The sequence below is a fragment of the Lonchura striata genome, chromosome 14 (genome assembly GCF_046129695.1).
Source record: "Lonchura striata isolate bLonStr1 chromosome 14, bLonStr1.mat, whole genome shotgun sequence".
Classification (NCBI taxonomy): domain Eukaryota; kingdom Metazoa; phylum Chordata; class Aves; order Passeriformes; family Estrildidae; genus Lonchura; species Lonchura striata.
In genome coordinates, this window is record NC_134616.1 from 6,170,500 (window position 1) to 6,193,991 (window position 23,492).

Below are 23,492 nucleotides of genomic sequence, written 5' to 3' on the forward strand. Positions count from 1 at the left end.
AAGACTCCACAGCAGACACATCTGTGTGATAAATTTAGAATTGAAATATACTTAGTGGAGCACTGACATCTGAAATTTATGTGCTACAGGAAGACCCACAAAGGCGCCAGAATCCACCCACGTGGTACTCCTTGGAGGATCAGAGCCGTAGTTTTCAGCTCTGTCATTCTTCCTGACCCATCCCACTACACCATTGCCCATGTGGATGCTCCGAGCTGGGAGCTCCCTGCCCTGGGCAGGTTCCTGGCAGCCCTTAGCAGGTTTCTTGGCCTGTACATATGGCTGTAAATCAGGTCGGGCCTCCAAAAAATCCTGTGATTGGTTTAAACAATCAGGAGACGCTTTGAACCACTAAAGGCCATAATGTTTTCCATTTTCTGTGTTTTCAGAAGTTCAAGAAGTGATTTCATAGCTTCTGCCAGTGTCTCTAAGAGCTCCTGCAAGGCAGGACTTCTGACAATTCTTAAAATCCTGCATAAAATGGGCCATGCCCATGAAGGCTCAGAGAGGCAAGTGCCCATGGGTTCCATCCTCCCAGAGCTCCACCCTTCCTCACTCTGTATCCTGCACACCCCAGCTTCCTTCAGTGCCTTGGCCCCACAGGCTCTCCTGGTGGCCACTATCCCCATTGAGGCAGGGCAGGAACAAAAGAACTCCAGTTCAGAAGGCTAGATGATGTGAACACTAACTCAGTTTATTTCAAATACATCACTCTTTTGTAGAGAGCATCGTGCAGACTCATTTCATTGGTCTTAAAGTAAAAACATCTTCCACCATTGGTGTGCAGTGAATGACACACGGTGGCAGACCATATCTATAAACAATGTGAACAACAAGAGAGATGGAGAATTATTTACATTCCTTTGCAACTCTTTCCCAGCCTCTAGCCTGGTTAGAAACTCTTCTTTCTCTCTGACTGAACTGAGAATGCCCATAGGCCACCACACCATGTCACTGTGGCCACCCTGCTCCTATGGGGTGGGCCATAGGGCATGCCAGGCAGGCCCTGTTTGCCCTCCCCTTGGCACCTGCCCACCACTGGCAGAGGGAGCAGCAGTAGTTTGGGGTAAGGAGCAAACGCCAGCGTTGGCTGATGTCCCTGGTGCCCGGGCACTGGAGTCAGCAGGACCCCACTGGGGTCTGTGGTTGCCACTGGCTCGTCCTGGGGGCACAGGCACAGCCCTGCACCATGGCAGGCACACAGGGCTGGCACTCCCAGGCCCCCAGGGAGGGAAACCACTGCTGAAAGGGCTATTTGACACAACTCATCAGTATTTTAGGAAAAAGAACTTCTGTCTATTGTAAAAATCTCCCACTTTCTGCTATGAGGACAAGAAAAAATAAATGACCTTAAAGCATGGGGTCATTTGGGGGTTTTCAAGATGTTTTTGTGTTTTCAGTTGGCTTCTTCATGGTAACTGGACATTTTCCTGTGAGCTCGGTGTGCCATTCTGCTGGGGAGCTAAGGCATCTTAAAGGCCAGCTCTGGAGCCTGCTGGCATGTGGCTCATCCCCAGTGCTGGCATGGGGGCTGTCACCCTGCTGCCAGACCCCACAGCTACAGCAGTTAGGAATGGCCAGGGGGGTCAGCAGCTTCCCTGTGACCTGTAGGTCCTGGTGAGCTGTGCAGGGTGTAGGATGTGGGATGCAGGATGTGCAGCAGAGGTGGCTGGAGCACAGCAAGGCAGAAGGAGTTGAGTGAGGTGAATTTGTCCTTCAGCCTCACAAATTTGTCCTGAATTTGTTCAAGCCACACGAGTTTGGGGCCATCAGAGACTGAGGCCAGTGCAAGCCCAGGATGTGCAGCCACTGAGGGACCAAGTCCAGGATCCCATGAGGCACTGGACCAGTGGCTCCTGAACATCCCTGGGGACACTGGTGACCAAGTGGCCATTTGGCAGGTGACACTGGGGCTGACATGCTGGCAGGTACCCAATCTGCCACACCAGCCCCGAGGAGCTGAGGCCTGCTCAGTGTCCATTAAGGGTGAATTTTCAAATAACACAATAATTTTTCACTGTGACTCAGACCTAGGGATAGGATCAGGGTCCTTGCTGACAAACCCAAGGGTTTTTGTTCTCTCGGCACTTCAGATCACAGGGCATGGTGTGTTGACTGCTGCTGTGTAATTACACACCAGGCATTGCCTGCTATTTGTGGCCCAATGAGTTTTTTGTTGTGGGTTTTTTTTGTTTTTTGTTTTTTGTTTTTGTTTTTTTTTCCCAAGCTCTTTCTTTGTCTCAGTCAATCAAATCTTGGCCCTGGGCAGGATTCACATTTGTGACTTGAATTAACAAGTGGCTGGTAAGCGTCTTCTTTATTGCTTGGAGAGCATAGGTCAATTTTATAAAGACGTTGCGGAAGAATGGATTTACAACTGTTCATAAAGATACCAAAAACAATGACAAGAGCAGGAGGACACTGGCCTTTATTAGCTCCTTGCTTTAAGAAATACATTAATCAACTGAAATTCAATTTTAAAGACCCAAAGAGGAATATATGGAAGGATTAGCCAATTGATATGTAATTGAATTACGAGTTCAGATGTGATTAATAGTGAAATCTGAGTGTGAAAGAAAGCCTGCAATGATCCAATGTACAGCCTCATCTACTGGCAAATGACCCACTGATTCCCAGTGCTTGCTGGCAGCCATCACACCCACAGCCATTTTCATGCACAAAATCGACACAAAAGCCAAATGCAGGCAGAGGGTAGAGCTCCAGCAAACCAGATTCTGCATTTATTGGACTCAGAACAACAGCGGATTTTCAGGTTACAAAAGGAACTGAACACCAAGCACGAGGGGCCACCCTGTGGCACGGCTGGGCGCTCAGGTGGGCCCCAGGCATGGCTGAAAGAGAAAGGAGAATTTTCATTTACCCCCAGCACGGTGTCATCGGTTTCTTTACCTGGGTGCCAGGCAGGCCTCTCTCTTTGGTTATGCAGATTAACATCCCACATGGGGACTTGAGAGTTGCAGTTGTCCCCAGGGCATCCTGCACTGCACCACATTGGCCCCAGAGCATCTGTCATCACAGTCCAGCCCATGGTACCAAAACACTCTGGGGCTCTCTCTTCTTTAGCCAATGCATTCAGTTCCAATTAAAAAAACCAAACAAACAAACAAACCAAAACAAAACAAAACAACCAAAACAAAACAAAGAGGAAAAAAAAAAAAGAAAAATAAAAACCAGCTGTGTCAACAATCCATCTAATTCCTTCTCTGGGATAATTTACCCCCAGGCAATGCTATAATTTGGGCAAAGCACTGTGATTCCAAACCGGGCCAGACCAGGCTGTGTGTGCTGCACCTGCAGCACGTGGTTTGTGGGGTCTCCAGGGTCACAGTCCCACTGAAATGGGGCCAAGGCCTGCCCAGTATCATGCTCAGCCCTCCCCTTGGAGCCAGGCCCCTGGAAAGAACCAGCATCATCCCAAAGTCTCTCTGCCATTCCAAGGCTGCTGGCTCTTTTTCTTCTGGCAGTGCTGTGGCATTGGCTTCTCTCTCCCTCAGCTGTGGTGGAAGGAGCAGTTGCAGACTGGCCTTTGTTACTCCTAGGAGCACAGCTGTGGGCTGGGAGCCCCCCCAGGCAAAAAGGCACCAGCAATGAGCTTTTTGGCATATTACAAAGAAAGTAAAATATATCAAACAGAGAACTCTTATTATTACAGAGACATGTTAACAAAGAGAAACAGCATAAAATTGCCACAGAACACCAAATATCTGGCACAGAGAGCAGCTTTTATCCACTTGCTAAGGGTTAATGTGGGCGCAGAGATTGACTCTGTGAGTCACAAGCACAGCGTCCCTCAGCTGCTGGAAGGAAGGAGCGCAGGGAGGCTCTGACCCACCCCAAGGGGCTGGGACACCCTGCCTGCCCACGGCCACCCCAGTGCCCACAGCCAGCCCTGGGCGGTGGGACACAGCCACTCTGTAAGCCCAGCATTCTGCCCAAACGTGCAAGTCAGAAAGGGAAGAAACGAGGGATACTCCGTTGTTCCCCAAATGCAAAATGTCCCTGTCTAACCCCAAGAAGACACAGGAAGGCTGGAGAAGCTGATGCCAACCCCAGCCTGTGCCAGCGTGTGCTCTGTGCGTGCCACAGAAGGGGGCACCTTTGCGAACTGGGCAGCACGAGCCAGAAAAATAATTAAAAGTCTTCATTAAATTGGCACGTTCTGACTCATCTCCTGCAGAGCATCCAGCACCTCAGTGTGCAACCAGAGAGGACTCTTAGAGCACGTCACTAAATAGATATCTTTAGCGATAGAAAATGGGCCATGCCTTTATTTTATACAGAGATAGATAATTTTAGCATACATTATGTTATTGAAACATCCAGGGCAAGAGCTCAGCAAGGGGAGGGACACCACAGGGACTGCAGGGCTGGCCAGTGGTGACTGAGGGCAGCAGCTCTCGGGCTGGCAGGGAGGCAGGTGACACCTTGGGTGCCCCTCAGCATTCCCTACAGAGCACAGGGACAGCCCCACGGCACAGAGCAGGGAGGGTCCTGCCCCAGCTTCACCTCCCTCACCGAGCACCCTGAGCCAAGCACAAAGGGCCTCTTGGACATTATGGCAGTGGCACGTGGATGCTGCTGGTTCTCCAGACTCAGCCACAGCCTCTCCAAGCAGAGAGCTGCTGTCTTGGCTCTTGTTCCTGCTGAGCTGAGCTCCCTGCTGAGGCAGGGGGTGCTGGCAGGAGCCTGACAGGCTCAGGTGGGCACAGGTCGGTGATACCTGCCCTGGGAGTGCTGCATGCCATTGCAGCATTTGATCTGTCTCACTGCTTCTGGCATGCCACAGGGCTGAGGAAGGGTCCCTCTTGCCCTCAACTAAAAGCAGCATCCTTTATCCCACACCCTCTGTTATGGAATGGTGCCCATTCATGCACAAACACTGCCCCCAGGGAGATGCCAACGTCTGTATCCCTTGTCCTCCACCTGCTGCCTTGGGCAGGAGCTGATGGGCTGAGCCATGACCCAGACTGAGCCAGCTCAGAGCCCCCCACACCTCTGAGATGAGCCAGAGCAGAGTCAGGGAATCCACAGGGGAACAGCTCTCAGCTCTCAGCTGTGACACCCAGGGGTGCCCAACTGCAGGCTCAGCCAGCCCGAGGAGAGCCTCAGGGACAGCTTCTTTGGGACTGTGAACACGGTGAAATTCTCCTTGCTTTATTAAAGCAAAAATAGACAAAAAAGCATAAAAATAAATGGCAGGAGTTAGACTTTGGTATTTCATAAAGACTCTTCTTCCCCAGTTCCTGCAGCAGCCCATGAAAATCCACATGGAAACAGCATTAATTGTCCCAGCAAATACACACACAGGTGCTGCGAGTCCTAGATCCCACATTTCCTGGTAATTACATTGCAAAAACCCAACTTTTGAATTAACAAGTTGCAGAAGTTACTGTGATACTGAAGAGACAGAGAGCATGACCTCAATGCCCCTGACTGCCCCTCTGTCCTGGGCTGGGGGTGCTCCCCGTGAGCTCCTGAGCAGCTTCACACAAGGTGACACACACGGGGCAGGTGATACACAGGCAGAATCCTTCCCCTGCTCCCCCATTTCTCATCCACATGGTGCTCCCACCAGGAAAGCAGGGTGGGCAAATCCCTGTTAGGCTTGGCCTCTTTCCAGTCTCCCAGCAGATGAACACCCAGCAGGACACAGCCACACTCATTAACCAACCAAACCTTCACTGACATGAGCCTGTGTGAAGCACAAAGCTCTCCCAAATTGATGTTCCAACGGCTTGGAGCCATCCTGAGCTCATATCAGGACTGGGAATCAGCACTCGTCTGCTCACTGAGCTCTGCTGTGAAGAGCCAGGGAAATTTCCAGAAGACAGTGATGCACCAGCTGGAATTTTTTACTGGTTCATTTGCAGATATCTGTAGCTCACATCAGCACTGAAGATGCCAGCAGCCCTCTGGCATGGGGGAGCCTCTGAGAGCAGCAACCTGCTGGCTGCCAGCCAGAAAGTTCACCTATGGATTCTGTCACTGCCTGCACGAGAGGATTTCAAGAGGAGCAGGATCAGAGCCATATCTAGCAGAGGAAGGAAAACCATTGCAAAGAAAGATTCCTCCCCTTCCATAGGGGCTTTTCCCCCACTCCTTCTAATAATGCAAATCCCATCAAAAAGTTGGAAAGTAGCAGGGAAATTGTTTGTTTTACTCCAAGTGTGTAAAGGAGCAGCTGCACCATGATGGCATTTCCTGGAGAGCTGAGCTGGGCTCTGGGCGGGCACAGGGCTCTGGGTGTGCTCACTGCCCTGGGAGGGTGCAGAGTTTGCTGTTTGTCTGTGCCAGCACAAGAATCCCTTGTAGATATCTGGTTTGGTAATGCCAGGCCATGTCACAGCCCATGATGGCATGTGTGACCCTGGCACCAGCCTGTGTGTGTGCAGTCATTGACAGCCTGTCTGGGTCTGGGCACGAGGTTTTGATGTACTCAGGATGTGCAGGAGGAGGGGAACTAAAACACCACAGGGCACGTAGGTTGGGCCTCAGTGTGTGTGCTGGGGACAGGCTGGGTGTGCGGGATGGTGCACGTGGGATAGAGTGTGTGGGGTGATGTGTAAGGGGTGGTGTGTAAGGGATGGTGTGTGTGATGTGTTAGGGATGGTGTGTGTGGTGTGTAAGGGATGGTGTGAGTGGTGTGTGTGGTGTGTCAGAGATGGTGTTTGTGGTGTGTAAGGGATGGTGTGTGTGGTGTGTTAGGGATGGTGTGAGTGGTGTGTAAGGGATGATGTGTGTGGTGTGTTAGGGATGGGGTGTGTGTGATGTGTAAGGGATGGTGTGTGTGATGTGTTAGGGATGATGTGTGTGGTGTGTAAGGGATGGGGTGTTTGTGGTGTGTAAGGGATGGTGTATAGTGTGTAAGGGATGGTGTGTGTGGGTGGTGTGGTGCATACAAGACCATGTACATGGGACAGTGAGTGCACAAGGGCGTCCTCCTGGGCTGCAATCAGCCACTGCCATCAGCAGCAGCTGTGTGTGCTGCTTCCAAGAGCAGGGGGTCTCTTGGTGCTTCCCTTGCAGCCCCCCAAAGCACCGTGGTGGCAGCAGCCAGTTCCCACAGCCACCTCCCCATGGACAGGATTCAGAGAGGAGTCCCATGGTCCCACAAGTCCCGCAGACCCTGGCCTTGGTCTTGGCTCCAGAACGCTCATCCGCTGGCGCTGGAAAAAATAGTTGGGACAAAATATTTGGGACAAATGAAGGGAAAGAGCATAGCTGGAATCCCATGTCTGCAGAGCAGGTGTGGGGGCAGGGGCTGCAGGTGCCCAGGGGAGCCAGGCAGGTGTGAGGTCCGAGGGCATCAGGCACTTTCAGAGGTGGGTTCAGCTGGCAAGGACAGGAATGTGACTGCTGAGCACCCGGGGACTGTGGGGCAGACCAAGACCCAGCTGGACAGGCCATAGGAAGAACATCCCAGGTGGAAATCAGGAGCCAGCCGTTGTTGGGGGAATTCCAAGGTGACCTTCCTTGGCAGGCTTCCACTGCAGCCTGTCCTCTCCATCGCTCGTGTCTCAGCAGTGCAGGCAGGTCCCAGGGCTGAGCTGACAGGAGCAGATCCCACAGCGGCTGCAGCGCCCGTGAACTCCTCAGCCACAAACGTGCCTTGTCCCCCAGCTCTGCTCTGCTTCTCTTCTGCAGTGTTTGAATTCATCTGCTTCCCAGCACCACAACGCAAACAAAACATCTGGAAGGAGGCTGGCAACATAACCCACACCCAAACACGGAGCTGCGACCTGCTTAGTGTTGTGTTCTTTTTATAAAAATCACCCCAAACCCACCAACCACTGGCACTTCTGCTGTCCCGTGGCCTTGGGCTGCTGGAGTCACAGTGACAAACAGAGGAGAACACTCAGACACTGCCACTGCCCCACCAGTCCCTGCCAGCACCGTGAGCAGCTGGAGCCAGGTAGAGGCCGGCACCAGGGGTTCAGTTCAGAGGTACCTCAGGAAAATAGTAATTTCAGGAATCCCAGCAGGTCTGCCTCTGCCTGTCCCCTTGGCCACCACCGCAGAGGGATTCCCCAAGGCACTGCAGGACAGTAGTGCAGAAGTAACAGGCAGGAGATGGCTGGAATGGGGGTGGCAGCACGGGGGTCCCTCTGAAAGATCACTGTGCGTGGAAGTAGATTGGTTTGACTTTTCCAGACAGGATCTTGGGAACCTGCACAGAGATGATCTCAGCCATCATTTCTGGGTAGTCCACGCTCACCATGTGTGCCTTGATTAGGAGATCGAATGTAAACTGATGCAGGTCCTTGGCAATCTGGGAAAGGAAGAGAGCTAGTTAAACAAGTCCCTGGGCAATGCTTTCTTTGGGAAGATAAATGACAGAGGTCCCACCTACCCTGGGAAAGGGAAATGGGATGAGACTATCCAGTGCTCTCTTCAATTGCATCTGAACTCCTCCCATGATGGGGAGGTTGTTCCAGGGAATGATCATTCTCACTTTGAAAAGTTCCTTTTTTATATTGTTTCTTATGCATTTAGATGGACATTATGTGTACAGACGGACATTTCCCTGTCCTCTCTTACCGGATGCACGGAGTCCAGGACCTTGGTGAGCTGGTAAAACCTCCGGGAGCAGGAGGTGGGGTTCTTCCTCTTGCAGGCAATGATCCGGTCAAGTTCCTTAATGTAATTCATGCGGAGCTCATCAAAGAGCTTCTGGTTCTTCAGGCCATCCACTGGAACTGGGTGGGATGGGAAGGAAACAGTGAGAGGAACCCAGAGAGTGACAACAACAGGAGAGCAAGAGGAAGGCTGAAGCAGGGGGCATCCCCAGCCTCCTCCTGGGAAGTGAGAGTCCAGGCACAGGGAAAGCACCAGACACCTCAAGGGTGCTGAAGCTCTGTGGAGGGAGGGGTGTGGACACTTACTAATACTGAAGAAGAGGAGAGCCTTCATACAGAGGAACTCCTGGGGTGTGATCTGAAGCCACCCAAACTCCTGGGAGAGGTGCCGCATCCTGATGCACTGGCTGTACATCCTGGATTTGTGCATGCGGTACCTGGCAGGGTGACAGGGCACAGATGGCACGGAGCCCTCAGTGCACGAGTGTGGTGGGGAGGACATTCCCTGACCCAGCAAACCCCCCTTGCCTGGCACACCCCTCTGCCCAGGGCCCGAGCTCTGTCCCGGAGTGCCACATGCAGGAATGGAGCATTTTCCAGAACTCCTGGGTGAGGTCCTTGCAGGAATGTGCTTTTTGCTGATGGAGTAAACAAGTTACCTTTTGTCTCCTTAAAAAGGACAAAAGCTTAGAAGTTTCTCTTTTTAATTTGGTTAAAAGACACATCATAAGACTTTAGAGACTTTAAACTTAAGGACGGCTAATTGGATAGGAGCTAAAAAGTCTTGCCTAAGCAATTTACTAGAAAGAGAATAGAACAAAAGAAGTTAATCACTCTTGTGAAGTGTTTTAGTAAAAGCAAGACCCTCTTGCCTTGACTTAGTTTTTCTTTGTAAAGAGCTTTTTTATTCTGCCTTTTATTAAAACTTTTTTTGTTTCTAACACTGTTACAGAAGCTATCCTGGTATTTTATGTCACCTAAAGTAGCTAAGCTATCAAAGGTACAATGTTTGTCTATGACAGCTTACAAGACCTAACTCAAATAGACCATACATTAGATCCTCACTGGACACACATGGCTACAAGGGACTTGCAGCATTTGTCTGAAGAGCGACTGCAATGATTTCCCAAACATTTCTGTCTGTAAGGGATGTGAGGCCGAGTTGGAGCTCCCAGGCAGGTGGGGCTTTGCCTGCTGCTGTGCTTGGTTATTGGGTTCACACTCTTCTGCATGCCAGCAAACCCTCCCTGGCTCTAAGGTGATGGTACATCAGGGAGAGCCCACCAGGACCTTACAGTACATTTTGTCTCCATCTCTGCTCACCCCAGCTGCCCAACAGAGATGGAATTCAAACCCCATAGCAGAAAGACAGAATTGGAGCAGCCCCTCACCCCACACCAGCTTCTCCTGCTGCCCCAGTGGGTGTTAGCCCACAGCAAGGCTGAAGGAGTGGCTGAAGGACCTGGAGAGGCATCACAGTGCCCTCACTGCTCCTGGAGGTCACCATGGGTGGTGGCAGTGGGGAGCAGGCTGGGCTGGGCTGGGCTGGGCAGCTCAGTGTAACTGCTCCAAGCGCAGCTTGTCACCTGGGCTGACCCAAAGCCCAGCTTTAGGCTGTTGTTGTTTCACACTTACTCATTGAAGACCAGGTCTGGAGCGAAGTAAAGCATCCTGGAATTGACATTGGTGAAGGATCTCCACCCCATAGCAAACACCATCAGGCCCATCCAAGAGTACTGGATTATTGACATCTGGTCATCCACATGCAGGTTGCGAAATCCTAATAAACAATGAGGGAGGAATGTTACAAATTACTGCTGGGTTCCTGCAGTTTCCAGGGCTGTTTCCAGGCAGACTCCTGCTGTGCTCCTCTTCGGACAATGTGGTCAGTCCACAGCCCAAGCTTAGCATGTCCCAGGACACGAGTCATGACATGGAGCTCCCAGCTTGACTGGGAATCAAGGATAGACAAACACAAACCTGCCCCTGGAAGGGAAGAAAGGGGACTTCAGACACAAAGAGGGGAGAAAGTCCCATTAGGACTTCACCAAATTTAAGTAACTGGAATTTAATGTGATGCTCAGAGCCAGCAGGCAGCCCCTAGGCCTCCCACCATGGTTGCAGTTGCTCTGGTTTCTGCCCCATACACACCGCATGGATTTACTGACTGTGGGAATGAGCATGGAAGCCTCAGCTATATTGCAAGAGAAACAAAAATAGCAGCTAAATTCAAATTACCATTCCCAGATGGCAGCCCAGAGTTAAACCCCAGGCATGCTTACACCACTTCCAACACTGGTTTTTTCAATGTACTTGTAAATAGGAAAATATAACTGAGTGTCAAGGCAATCATGCATTATTTCAATCAAATATTAAAGTAATTTAACAGCTCCAGTATATAATTACAACCCATTGAGGCAAGAATCTCTGTGCTTTGGAGAGCTCTTCAAGGCAAACAAGCTGAAGAATGAACCTTGCCAAAATGCCACCCTGGCAGAGTCGGCGCTGGCCCTGGGGGGCAGCAGGGCATCAGCTGACAGTGCTACACACTGAGGGGTTGGGCATCAGTGAGGAGAGTAAAGCCCTCTGATAAGTGGTGGTTATGACAGAAAGCATTTTCCAAATCCCTCTCCCTTTCCACTGCTGCAGTGGTAGAGCCTCAGCCCTGGTGGCTTTGGTGGTGTCTCTGTGGATCTTGATGTCTGGTGTAGACAGGCCAAAGAGGAAGCAGGATTTATCCCTGGTTTTACAAGCCAAGTGACTCAAAATAGTAAAAACAGAATGGGCTACTCTGCATTTAAGGGTATGCAGAGCAATATCCCATAGGGATCACCAGTCTAGGGGGCTGCTAAACTCCTGGGCACTTCAGACACCTGACCATGGTTCATCACCAGGGTTTGGCAGAGAGTGGCAAACTTACTGTGCCTCAGTCTCCTCCTCCAGCTGTATCACCCTACACATATGAGGAGTGGGGCTCCTCTTTTCTCTGGTGTCCCCTGAGGAGTGGGGCCAGAATGCAGAAGGCAGCAGGACCTGGCCCCATGCCCCAGTCTCCAGGATGCTGGGAGGTGAGCTGGGTGCTGCTGTGCCCAGACTGAGCTCAGCCCTCTGCAATCCCACTCACTCAGGTCCAGGATTACAGCGTGGAACAGGCAGCATGTCACCAACCTGGCAGAGACACCTCACCAATCCAGCTCAGTGAGCACATCATTCACCAGGATGCTCCATTTACTGCACCTGCTGACCAGCATCTGGAAAATTCCTGACCCCTGTTACCACTCTGAAGGCATCACAAGTATACCACACCAGGCTATCACATGGGCAACCTGAGTGACTGCCAGAAGAGCCCTTTGGGATTCTGCATTGCTCTTCTGCCATGTTGCTATTTACCCTTTTCATCACTTCAGGTGGGTCCTGGAACAGGGCTGATCCTTCTCTAGAGGCCAGTTCTGCAGGGTTCACAGACAAACCCTGGAAGTAGGGCAAAACCTCCATGGAAAGAGGGGGAGAAGAGCAGGACCCTGAGCCCAGAGCAGCTGCAGCCCTGCCGTGGGGGGAAGTGCCCTGTGCCCACGTGGTATCACTGACCAGGGGCTATCTGAACCCAAAGTTCCAGCACATTCCATCACCCCTCAGTTCCTTCTCCCATCACCAGTCTGCTCCCCAGCAAGAGACACACACACAGCCCATGGAGATGGTCCCCCAGGAGCTGTGTGATGGGACACAGGCTGCAGACCACCCCCCGTGCACCTGCCCCCAGCAGTGCAGATGGGCTTTGAACTGAGAGGGGACCTGTTCACTTTCCTTCTCACCTGGCAGGGCCTTTGCCCATTTGACCACATAGACCAGCTGCCGCTCCCCAAGCTCATTGAGGCTGCTCAGCAGGTTGGAGAAGGAGTCAGGCTGGCTGTTGTCGTGGCCAGCACACACCACCCCAGGCTCGATGGCCTCCAGGACGTTGAGGAAGATGGGCTGGCACTCGTAGCCATCAATGCGTGTCATCACCAGCTTGGGAGCTTGCTCCTCCGTTGGGCTGGACGAGCTGGCTCCCTCCATGTCATCCTGTGCCTTCAGGTTACCCAGTTTCTTCAGCTTGCGGGCTGTGGGAAAGAGACACTTCAGTGTGATACTTAAAAATATATTTAAAAAAAAAAAAAAAGTCGGGGCTTCTTGGCTCCATCATTGTGGTTACGAGGAAGGGAAAAGTGCACTGCCCAAGGAGTGCCCTGGCATTGTGGCATTGCAGTTCTCACCTGAGGGCAAGAGGAGAACACACGGTGTGACAAAACCCATTTTATTGTTAATCTGACATGGAAAAGAACCAACATCATTTACATCCTCAGCAATAACCGGTCTCTAACTCCCACTCAAAACCAGAGAGGAAGATCCAGGGAAGAGAGAAAAGAGGTTTTAACTTGACTCAAACTACTGCTTCTATGCAATCAAAAAGAGGAGCAACACAGGATGATAAACTCAATACACAGTCATGTTCCAGGGAGAAAAAACACTGCACTTGGATGCCCAAGTGGGATTGTTCCATCCCGGGCCAGGGTAGAAGCAGGATGCATCCGAGATAAAAGCCTGCTGCCTGCAATGCCTGCTGCCCCAGGCAGAACAGCCAGTCTCTCCCAAACACACTGCACACATATTACAGGATGAGCTAAGCCGGGTAGAAGTCTACACTTCACTTCTCCAAATCAAGGTGGGAGGAACCTTAGGACACATGACCAATATTGGGATGTTCCTGCTTGGCTGTCAGAAGGGACAAGGAGCCCAGGGATCCTCGAGGTACAGCTGAAGCACAGCACTGCCCCAAGCCCTGCAAGCTGACCTGGGGGTCTCTGGGGAACTACTGGATAGATTTGGAAAAAAGCTTAAAGGACACAATTATATATCACAGTAAAGTATTCACCAGTGCACCCCCAGGAGCACACAGAGCGATGGCCAAAGTGATGCACATTTTAAGCATCTCCCCTACAGGCACTTCTAAAGCTCTGAGGAAGGAGCACTCTGGGCTTCAGCACCAATTTTCATGATGCCAGGACTTAGGGAAGTTATGGAGACCTGGGAAAAGCTGTTCTCACACTGGATATGATGGAGAGATCCTGCAGCATACGTCAAGCTCAGTGCCAGTGGGACACTGAGGAGCTGAACAGGACTTGATTTATATCCTGCTGCCCTTTGCAGTTTTTATGAACTTCATACCAAGCTTGTCAAAACCTGAACCTGTCAAGCTATCAATTTTGTCTGGCTCAACAATTTCAGTTGATAATAATAACATTACTGGTTATAGTAGACACATTTAAGAAAGCTGAGTCAGTCAGGTCCACATTAATGAAAAGAACTTGAAGAATGTAATAGTAGATAGCGTTGCTGAATGATTGCAAGCCCCCTAGTGATACATCTCAAAGGCAATTTTAAGTGTTGAAACACCACCAGGCAGGTTTGTTTCTTACAAGGTTGGCTCATTGCTACATTCACCCCAAAACCAAACTTAACCATTTTTACTCAACCAGCCCATGTGGCAATGTATGGATGGGAAAATAGGGATGAACATTAAGAATGATCACTGAATAGAAGAGCTGAGGTCAGCAGACAGGGGCTGATAGGTGCTGGCAAACTGCAGAAGCCACGAGGACACTGAAGATTTGACACGTCTTGGAGCAAGGAGGAAAGGAATGTCACTTGGGTGGCTGTGTAGGAGGCAAAAGGGTTATTGAGTCACAGGTGATAAATACACTGTGGGGACAGAAAATCAATACAATTAGAGCTTTTAATCAAGAAAACCAAGTTGTAATATAGATCCAATTGCTCTAAGTCAAGGGCAGACCAAATGAAAAATCAGGTACATCCAACATAACATTACTGATTGTAAATACTGTAATGGCTCTGCAAAAATTCTGTCAGATTCCCCCTGGCTGGAATCAATCCCCACTGTGTTGGTGAGACATGGGCTCTGCTCTGCCCCCAGCAGCTGAATCTGAATTAGGACTAAACACACCCAGCCTCAAGCCTGGGCTTCCACAAGCTTTTGGCTGTTACTACAGGAGATTTCTAGCTCTACTATAAACAAAATGAAAGGAATTACATGTGTTTTGAGATTTTGCTCCAGCCAGGACCCACATGGTTGCAGCTCGAGTGCTGCCAGCTCTGGCTGTGGGCACAGGAGCTTGGAGTTCCCCACAGGAATAGCCCCTGCACCACTCATGCTCCCTGGGTTCAGGGCTGGCAGAATCCCTGCAGCTGAGCCCATACCAGGACATTTCCTGGGCTCAGGGCTGGCAGGATCCGTGCAGCATCTTCCCAGCACCAGGCACAAGTGCAGTGGGATAGTGGGCACAGGCCAGCACACCAGTAGGACCCAACACACTAAATCAGCATTATCACTGTTTTTTTGATCCTTTTTTTTTCCTTTTCCCTCTCTACAGTGTCTTTTCCCTCTCCATAGAGAGAAAATCCTGCTCAGTGGATACCAGCTTTCAGGTCACTGTGATCTCAATCAATAATGAAGTGCTTCAACACATTGCCATCCTGTTCCAGAGCAGAGCCTGCAGAAGGCATTCAGTGTGTCACCTCCCCCTTCTCCTTCTCCTCCTCCTCCTCTTTCCCCATGAGAGCTGCAGGGTTGCCAGGGATGTACCCCATCAGTGACTGTAATTAACCACCAGTTAAAAACAACTGGTTGGAGCTTGGGAGTGATTTCAAACGCCCTGCCTCCGCTGTGGGAGAGGTTACTGTGGGCAACCACAAGCTTGCCTGTTTGTAACAATTGCCTTTACACCGTCATCCAAACCAAATGTAAAATAGACCAGGCAGAACAGGTCAGGGTGACCCAAAGAGCTGAAGAAAAAAGAAGGGAGCGGGGTATCCGTATTAGCATTAATTTTGTCAGTGTGTCCTGCAGAAGAGGGTTACACTGATGTATGTCTTTTCCTACTTATGGAAACTTCACTAGAAAAAAAGCACTTAAAAATAAGCTAAGAAAGGGGAGTGAGGACTGCACTGCATTTGGGACCTTTGGGGAGAAATCAAACGAAACCCTTTGCTCCTTGGTGAATCACAAATCAGAGACCCTTCAGTAACAAGTCCTTCTAGACAGTGTTCTTGCAGCCCAGCAGCTCTGGAGGCTCAGTCCATCCCAGCAATGGGGTCAGGATTTAACCCAAAATGCTGACACACCCCAGCAGCCTGGGCTGCCTCTGTCCCCCTGTGCTGTGCCTGGCATTGCTGGGGCTCCTCTCTGCAGCCCCTCAATCCAGGGCTGCCCAGCAGGGGCCTGTCAGCCCCCTTTTCCAGGATATTTTCCTCCTCACTGTAACCTCACAGAATCACAGGGTGGTTTGGGTTGGAAGGAACCTTAAAGATCACCCAGTTCCACCCCCTGCCATGGGCAGGGACACCTTCCACAGGTTGCTCCAGACCCTTTCCTAGTTTCCAAAGCCTTGGAAACTTCCAGGGATGGGGCAGCCACAGACCCTGTGCCAGAGCCTCACCACACAGGGAAGAATTTCATCAAATGAACTCAACAAGGAGACACCCAGCAACCAACACTACCTGATAGACTATGAGCAGAAGACCTCAGATTTTGGATATCAGCACCCTGACAGTTTTGGAGGGCTACAAATTTGGGAACAGAGACAAATTGTAACAAGAACCCTCACCAGGGACACAGGAGCAGCTTCCATCCCACAAAAGAAAACACTGAGGTTGTGACTTCACCAAGAAATTGCTATTTTCTGCTGTGGAATAATCCCATCAAAAGAGGGGAGTGCTCTGCTCCGAGGCTCCAGGAGCCAGAACCAAATTCACGCTGGTGTGAATTTTTGGTTCTATATTTTTGGTATATTTTATATAGATATATTTGGTATATAGATATATATATTTTTTTTATTATTATTATTATTCCCAAGGTTTAAAATCAGGGAAAAGTCTGTTTCCTGAAACACAAGCAAAAGCTATTGAAATTCACCATTTTGGTATCAGAGCCCTGAAAACGTTTCCTGAGAGTTTGATCACCCTCCATCAGCCTCATTTTCCAGCCACTTACTGACAGCTCCTGCAGCAAGGGACACGCAGGGACCCCAGAGGGGACCCAGGAGGGGACCCAGGAGGGGACCCAGGAGGGGACCCAGGGGGGGACCCAGGAGGGGACCCAGGAGGGGACCCTGGCCATACCTCCGAGCGTCATCCCAGCCTCGTAGCATTTCCGCAGGCGGCACGAGGGGCAGTTTTTCCGTCTGAACTTGTCGATGGTGCAGTCATTCCTGCTGGCACACAGGTACTTCTGCTTACCTAAAACACCAGAGAAACAGAGCATGGGTGCTGGTTACCAACAGAGGCACGGGCTGGGCTCTTTTGGGATCGCCAAGGGCAGCCTGGAGGGTTTGGTTCTTGCTTTTTAAGTGTTTATTGCATGGCTCTTGGTGGTTTTCTTCCAGACCACCAAACCCCACAGTTTGATCCTGCTGTACAATATTCACCATGTTGCTGTACAGACCTTTTTGGGACTGAATTATTTTTTGTGCAAACCATTGATACCACTTGGGTCTGTTGTCTCCAGGTTACAGATATGGGAGTTGGGGAGCTGCTGCTCCACAGGTGAGTCTGATGCCACCCTGTCCCCTGGGCCGTATCTGCAGTCAGCCAGGAGGACACTGGGACCAGCAACTCCCTGTACAGGGGACCTTGTGCAGCCGTGGGTTTTGGGCAGTGCAGAAAATTCAGAAGTTACTTATGGTCAGAGACACTCATACCTCAGACTCAGCCTGCACTCGCTCAAAGAGCAGCTCGTGCAGCTCCAGGCCACAGCTTTTTTTCACTGCCCCATTTGCCAGACAAGCCAAGAATCATCACCTTTCTTGTCAAGTTTGAACACATTTGCTGGATCAGGATTTACCTGATGTTCTTTAGGCTGCTCCAAACCAAACTGGACTCAGCACACAACAGAGAGCTGCAGCTTGCAGACCCACATGGAAACCAGCCCATGGCCTTTATTTATCATCCTGCAAGGGGTTACCTTCTGCATTCCTATAGGAATAACCATTTGGAGTCATCAGATATCTGTGAACAGCCCCTTAATGTGCCAGTTTTGACATGAGGTGCCCCAATTTTGGTGCACAGATTTTACAACCCCCACACCTCCCCCATTGCTGCCCTCACTGCCACTGCCTGAGGCTTTCACAGTTCCCTCCTGGGTCCCACCAGCTCGTGCCTGGTCACAGTTTTGGCAGGACCAGCTGCCACTGTGACCCCGAGAGATCCCCTGGCAGGGCTCAGCACCCAGCCCACTCCTCCCACGGTGCCCAGGGGCTGCACAAACACCCCATGTTTGACCTTCTCAGAACTGTCCCCTTCAAAGTGGATTATCACCCACCCCTGTGCCTCAGTCATCACCTGCATTACTCACCACATCACACACCTGTTAAATCATCTTCACCCTGCCCTCAGAACAGCTCTTCTCACCTTCTCCCTGGCTCATTTCCCATGAGAAGGATACTCATGCAAGCCTTGATGACACCCAAATCCCTAAGGACCCTAAAGGGAGTACAAATACCATCCTTCCTTTCAGCAGCTCATTGAGGAGGAGGATGAGCAACCAGAACTTCATCTGAAGTTACTTGGAGTTATTTTTGCACCAGGGGCACTGAGTGCTGAGGCCACACTCCCTCCACTCAGCCTTCTCAGGTAGTCACAAATGGGTGCCCTACTTTCTGGGGAAGGGAGAGCTGGAGGGAGATTTCCCTGCCTGAGCCCCCCAGGGGTGTTCCAGGATCAGCTGTGTCAGGAGCAGCACCCCACAGCCCCAGTCCCCTGCTCATCCCCAGGATCTGGACAGATCCCAACACATGGGCTCATCCCCACCCTGCTCTGTCCCCGTTAGGCACCCACAGGAGGGAGCATGGATGAGTCCAAGCCTTGCTCAGTGAGGCTGTGCTGGCTCCCACCTGCTCCTCAGCAGCACCTCCCCGCTCCAGAGCTGGAGAGAAGGGACATGGAGAAGGAGTCAGGAGCAGGTGGAGGGGCCTAGAGACAAACAGGGCAGGAGGAGGCTGCAGGATGGGCACAGCACAGGCTGTGAGCTGCAGCCAGCTGCTCTCCCCACGGTCACGGTACAGTGGCATTGCTGAGATGGCCAGGCCAGCTTCATGGTTCATGGACAGGCTCTTTGGGGCAGGAACCTGTTCTGTGTTGCCTTGGCCTGCACAAGTGAGCCCTGTTTGCTTTATGCTGTTCACCAGTAGCAAAAGTAAACCAAACAGCCACAGCTGGGCATGGTGCTGCTGCTGCTGGGTGTGAGAATGAGCCAAGCTCACCTCACCCTAATTCCTGGGTATGCAGAGATTTCCCCTTAACCACCAGGAAAGGAACCACCTGCTCTAAAAGGCAGGAGAACAGGGAAGGGTGGCTGGAACACGCATGAGTTCCTTCCCTCTGAAGTGGAGGCAAGTTCCTTCCTTTCTCACACACAAGAGACCTGTTTCTAATTTCAGGGTAATTCACTCTCTTCATTTCAGAGCAAGGTGAGACATTTGCAATCAGCTGTTCTTTATTTAAAGGTAAGTGTGCTGTTTTTTCCTGCTCTGGAGTTCAACACTGAGACTACTTCTTTGTTTTCCTTTTCTCCCCTGCAAACAACAGAGGTGTTTTCTTGTGTCACTCCAAGGCAGAGGCTCTTGCTTTGCAAACCTGTACGCACAGGTCCAAACCTCACACCCACCCTCAGGTGTTCCCCAGTGGTCCTGCTCTGTGCAGGGCCCATCACCAGCCTGTCCTTCCCCCACAGACCACTGCCCAGCTGAGGACACTGCAGATGTCACCCAGAGAAGCCCCAGCTCCTGCCCTGCCACCCAGGTCCTGTTTGACACGGGCACAGCTGAGAGGGAAGTCACACCCAGCACCTTCTGCTTTCCAGAGCAGCACAGGCAGCCCAAGAGAGCATCTTTGCAGCAGCCCCCAGCATGGACACGCTGCTGGGAACGTCCCCCCACCTTGGGCCCCTCCTGGGCCCCTCACACCAGGCAGAAAGACTCTTCCACCACCCCCGAGCCCTCCCACTCATCTCCTGGGACCACAGCACACACTGGGAGCCAAGGGGAAGAGCTGCTCTCCAGTTCTGCTTGACTGAAAATAATGATTTATGGAGGTGAGTTGCTCAATCCAGAGGAATCATCTAACAGCCTGTTGCCACATGAGCTGCTGTGCCCAGACCAACTTTCTCCTCCAGACAACAAAGTAATCTCTGCAACATCTGGAGCAAGATAGAAGACTGTAAATGTGAAAAAACAGTAAATGCTTTTTGGAAGACAGAGATCCTCGTATTTCAGGGCATAAACTGAATTTTAACAGCTGGAGGATAAGGCCAAGCTTTCTGCGAAAGCAGCTCCCCTGGGTCTCATATAACCATGCAGGCTCCAGAGCTCCCCTGGGCAGCCTCTGGTCCTTGGGGTGTCACCAGCAGGGCCATGCCCTGAGCTGAGCCCGTGGGTTTGCTGCTGGCCCCCTTCCCTTGTGATGCTCCTCCTAACACCTCAAGAGGGCTCAGCCTCAAGGCTCTCAGGAGCCAGGACTGAGCCTCTGAGTTTTCTGAACAGCCCTCTGTATTTACCAGATGGTTGCAGTCAACACTCAGAGCTTTCCCTGTACTCTGGTTGTCCCACCTTTTGCTCTCCCCATGATATTTTAAGGCAAGAAACACTCAAAGAGTTGTGAGAAACCCACTACTGGGGCATCGTGGTGCTGCAGCACCACTGAATCTTCTGCAGACTCAATTTCTTTGTGTGTCACATCAGCCTGGGAAGGAGGAGAGAGATTTTGACAAGATGGCAAGGATCTTTGCTGACGTTCACTTTAACTTTAACTTGGTGTCATCTTAAAATCTGGCAAGAAACTGTTGAGTTGGCCCAGAGACATCTCTCTGGTGTAAGGCTAATCCTCAGCAGGTCAGAACATAGAACACTAATCCATATGGAGAATGATGGAGGCACTCAGAGCAGCCTGCACAGCAGCCTGGCTGGGTGCCTGCTAGGAAAATTGCCAAACACTGTGGTTGTTTTTTTCTTTTTTTCATTTAGCTCTCTGCTATTTAAAGACAGCCCCATCAGGAGCACAGCCCAAAGCATCCCAGTCCTACACTGCCAGGAATGCTGTGTGGAGACAGCTCTGGGCTGGCTGAGGTCGCCACCAGATCTCAGAAACCTCAGAGGGACAAGGAAGGTCTTCTTCTCTCCAGGGATATATGCAGAGACACAATGATCTCCCTCCTGGACAGAATGGGAGAGCAGGAACCCCTGGGTTGCAAACTGACACAGGAGTTGCCTTGTTTGAAGCATTTTTCTTTTTCAGGGACAAGGGTGGCATCACAAGGAGTGAACTCCCATGCCTTCAACCCACCCCAGCCATGCTCACCACAGCCAGAGGTGTCCTGCCTGCTCATGTTGGGAAGAACAACATCTGTGCTGAGCTGGAGGAGCTTTTTGCTCACCAGATGAAGAGGGGAACCCTCCTCTGTGGGCAGCAGGGGAGCAGCAGCCCTGGTGACAGAGCAGCCACCCAGCCCTCTGGACCCTGGGCAGGTGACTGCCAGGGAGGGCTGGGCTGGGTCTCCAGAGGAGGGTGGTGACCCTGCAGGCCAGGCAGGTGTGGGGCTGCTTCAGGGCTGGCCTGGACACAGCCCGGACATCTTGAGAGTCTGAAGCATGAGAGCTGGCTGAACGAGACAGGACAACATTCCTGTCTTTTCTATTAACTCTTCTAGCAGCTGGACCTGAACTTGTGAAACCCCTCAAATCTGTCAAATATTTCATCAAAGCAGGGGTGGCCTGCTCCTGCCCATAAACCCCTCAGTTTGTACAGAGGGAAGAAGAATCAGTGTCACAACTTTTTTTTTTTTAATCTCTTCTCTTTCTCACCCCTTAGAAGCCAGTGCATGCCTATAAAACCTCCTTAAATATCCCTGAACCCCTGCCAGATAAGTTCACTATTATCTCAGAAGAATACAATAAAAAGGAAATGATGTGCCCAGCTATTTCCCTACCCTCCAAGATGCTGTTTGTGCTGTTCTAGTCACAGCCCTCTGCTGCTGAAGGCTGTGGCTTGACACCAGCACCAGGAAGGTAACAGGCTTCTTTTCTCATGGGGAAGCATTTTGATCTACTGCTGTAAAGTCTCCAACGGCGACCTAAGGTTTTCTGAGAGGCATTTTATGGACCTTAAAACATGAGAACACGCTGAAATATCAGCTTTCAGTAAGGCTCCTCAGCTTTAAGAAGGAAGAGATGTGTCTGGAAACTCACCAAAAGTTAGAACAGAAATCACCACCTGCCATCTCTGCATTCAGTACCTATAAAGGAGCACAATTTATTGTCACTTCCCCAAAATAAAGACTTAGCCATGTGCCTCAGGGTAGCATAAGATGAAAGCTCACAGTTTGGCAGCCCCCCTGCCTCTCCCTGCACACACATATGCCTCCTCAGGAAAGACAAAGGGCTGCTGCCCAATCCCAACACAACCAAAGGCTCCCAACCCTCTGCCACACTGCGAGGCTGAAGAAGCAGGAAGAGACATAAATGCCATTTAAATTAGTGATACAGCACAATCAGGAGAGGGAACAACTCTGGGCTGTCCCTGTGCCCATGGGCACCTCCAGTCCTGGTCAGGCACAGGCCAGAGCCCACCCTGGTGCCAGGGGAGCAGCTCCACACCCAACAGACTCAGGCGCTCCAGCAGCCGTGCATCTGACTGAGAGCCAAGACTCCACTTACTATAAATCAACAATAACTTGCTGACTTAAACAAGCATCTGTTATTTACTCTGGCTGCACAAGCTAACCCACTTGGCTTGACATAGATCTGGTGCTCAGCAGAGACAGATCTGCAAATGATTTATTTGGGAGAAATATGCAAAATTTGTTAACTATTATTTGACTGCCGTTTTTGGCAACACTGATGTCCCCTGTGGCATAGTCCCTATTCTTCCCTGAACCAGCACTGACAAGTTGGCTCCTGGCACAGAGGAATGAGGGAAGCATGACTCCAAAAAGAGGCAGGATAATGATAATTGATCTAATTGGTGTAGAAGCAGCATTCTGACAACAGCAGGTGAGCACCCCTAGCCTGAGACCTCTGCTCATAGATGGGAGAAGCTGAGCACAGGGGAAGGCCATGGTGAGACAGAAGCTCCATCCCCTCTTTGCTGCCAGCCCTCCCTCGAGGGCACCACGGCCAGTGACAGCAGCTGCCAACGGTGTGCCCACATCAACTGTGTTAGCAAGGAAAAAGGATGGCTTGTACTGGTTCATCTCTCCTGACAGCGAGCCTGATCAGCGACTACACGCACGTTACCCTGCTGGACAGTTCATCTTCCACACCAGAGGCTCTCACTGCTGCCCAGAGCCACGACTCTGAAGTGCAGGTAGAAACCAGCCACTGCTGAGGCACAGCCTAAGGAAACAGCTGGGCTGGGTCCCTCTGCTTGCTCATTCCCCAGGAAAGGTGGTACAAAGACTTGCTGTTGAGAGGGAACATTTGGGCTCACACTAATCCCTGACACTATGGAGCTGGGCATGAAGGAGAAGTTGCTTTCTCATGGGCTGGGAAGAAGGATCACAGATTCCAAGGTCAGAGCATGGTTCCTGATGGACAGAGGGCTGTGCTGTTTCATGGGCAGTCACAGAAGGGACCCTCTGGAAGGGATGCAGGAGAGGAAAGCCTCCCCTTAACACCAGCTGTGCACCTGAGACTGCCGGTGGGCTGATGGGAGCTTAAAGCACTCTGGAGAGTCAAGAAGAGAAGCAGGAACTGACTGCTCCAGGTCTCACCAGGTCACTAAACTAATCATGGAATCACAGAAACATTTGGCTTGGAAGGGACCTTAAAGACCATCTTGGTCCATACCCTT

General features: G+C 51.1%; 1 protein-coding gene across 1 annotated transcript in view; it reads right to left on the reverse strand.

Annotated features, from left to right (window-relative positions):
* Positions 1 to 2,411: 2,411 nt before the first annotated feature.
* The window catches only part of AR (androgen receptor), a 39,487-nt gene continuing 18,406 nt past the window's right edge, over positions 2,412 to 23,492 (reverse strand). Inside the window, exons 3-8 of the mRNA XM_021548423.2 lie at positions 16,773 to 16,889; positions 12,410 to 12,697; positions 10,233 to 10,377; positions 8,904 to 9,034; positions 8,560 to 8,717; positions 2,412 to 8,290 (exon numbers count right to left, since the gene is read on the reverse strand). Of these exons, the coding sequence (XP_021404098.1) occupies positions 8,135 to 8,290; positions 8,560 to 8,717; positions 8,904 to 9,034; positions 10,233 to 10,377; positions 12,410 to 12,697; positions 16,773 to 16,889 (995 nt within the window). The 3' untranslated portion in view covers positions 2,412 to 8,134. The remainder of the gene's footprint in view (positions 8,291 to 8,559; positions 8,718 to 8,903; positions 9,035 to 10,232; positions 10,378 to 12,409; positions 12,698 to 16,772; positions 16,890 to 23,492) is intronic.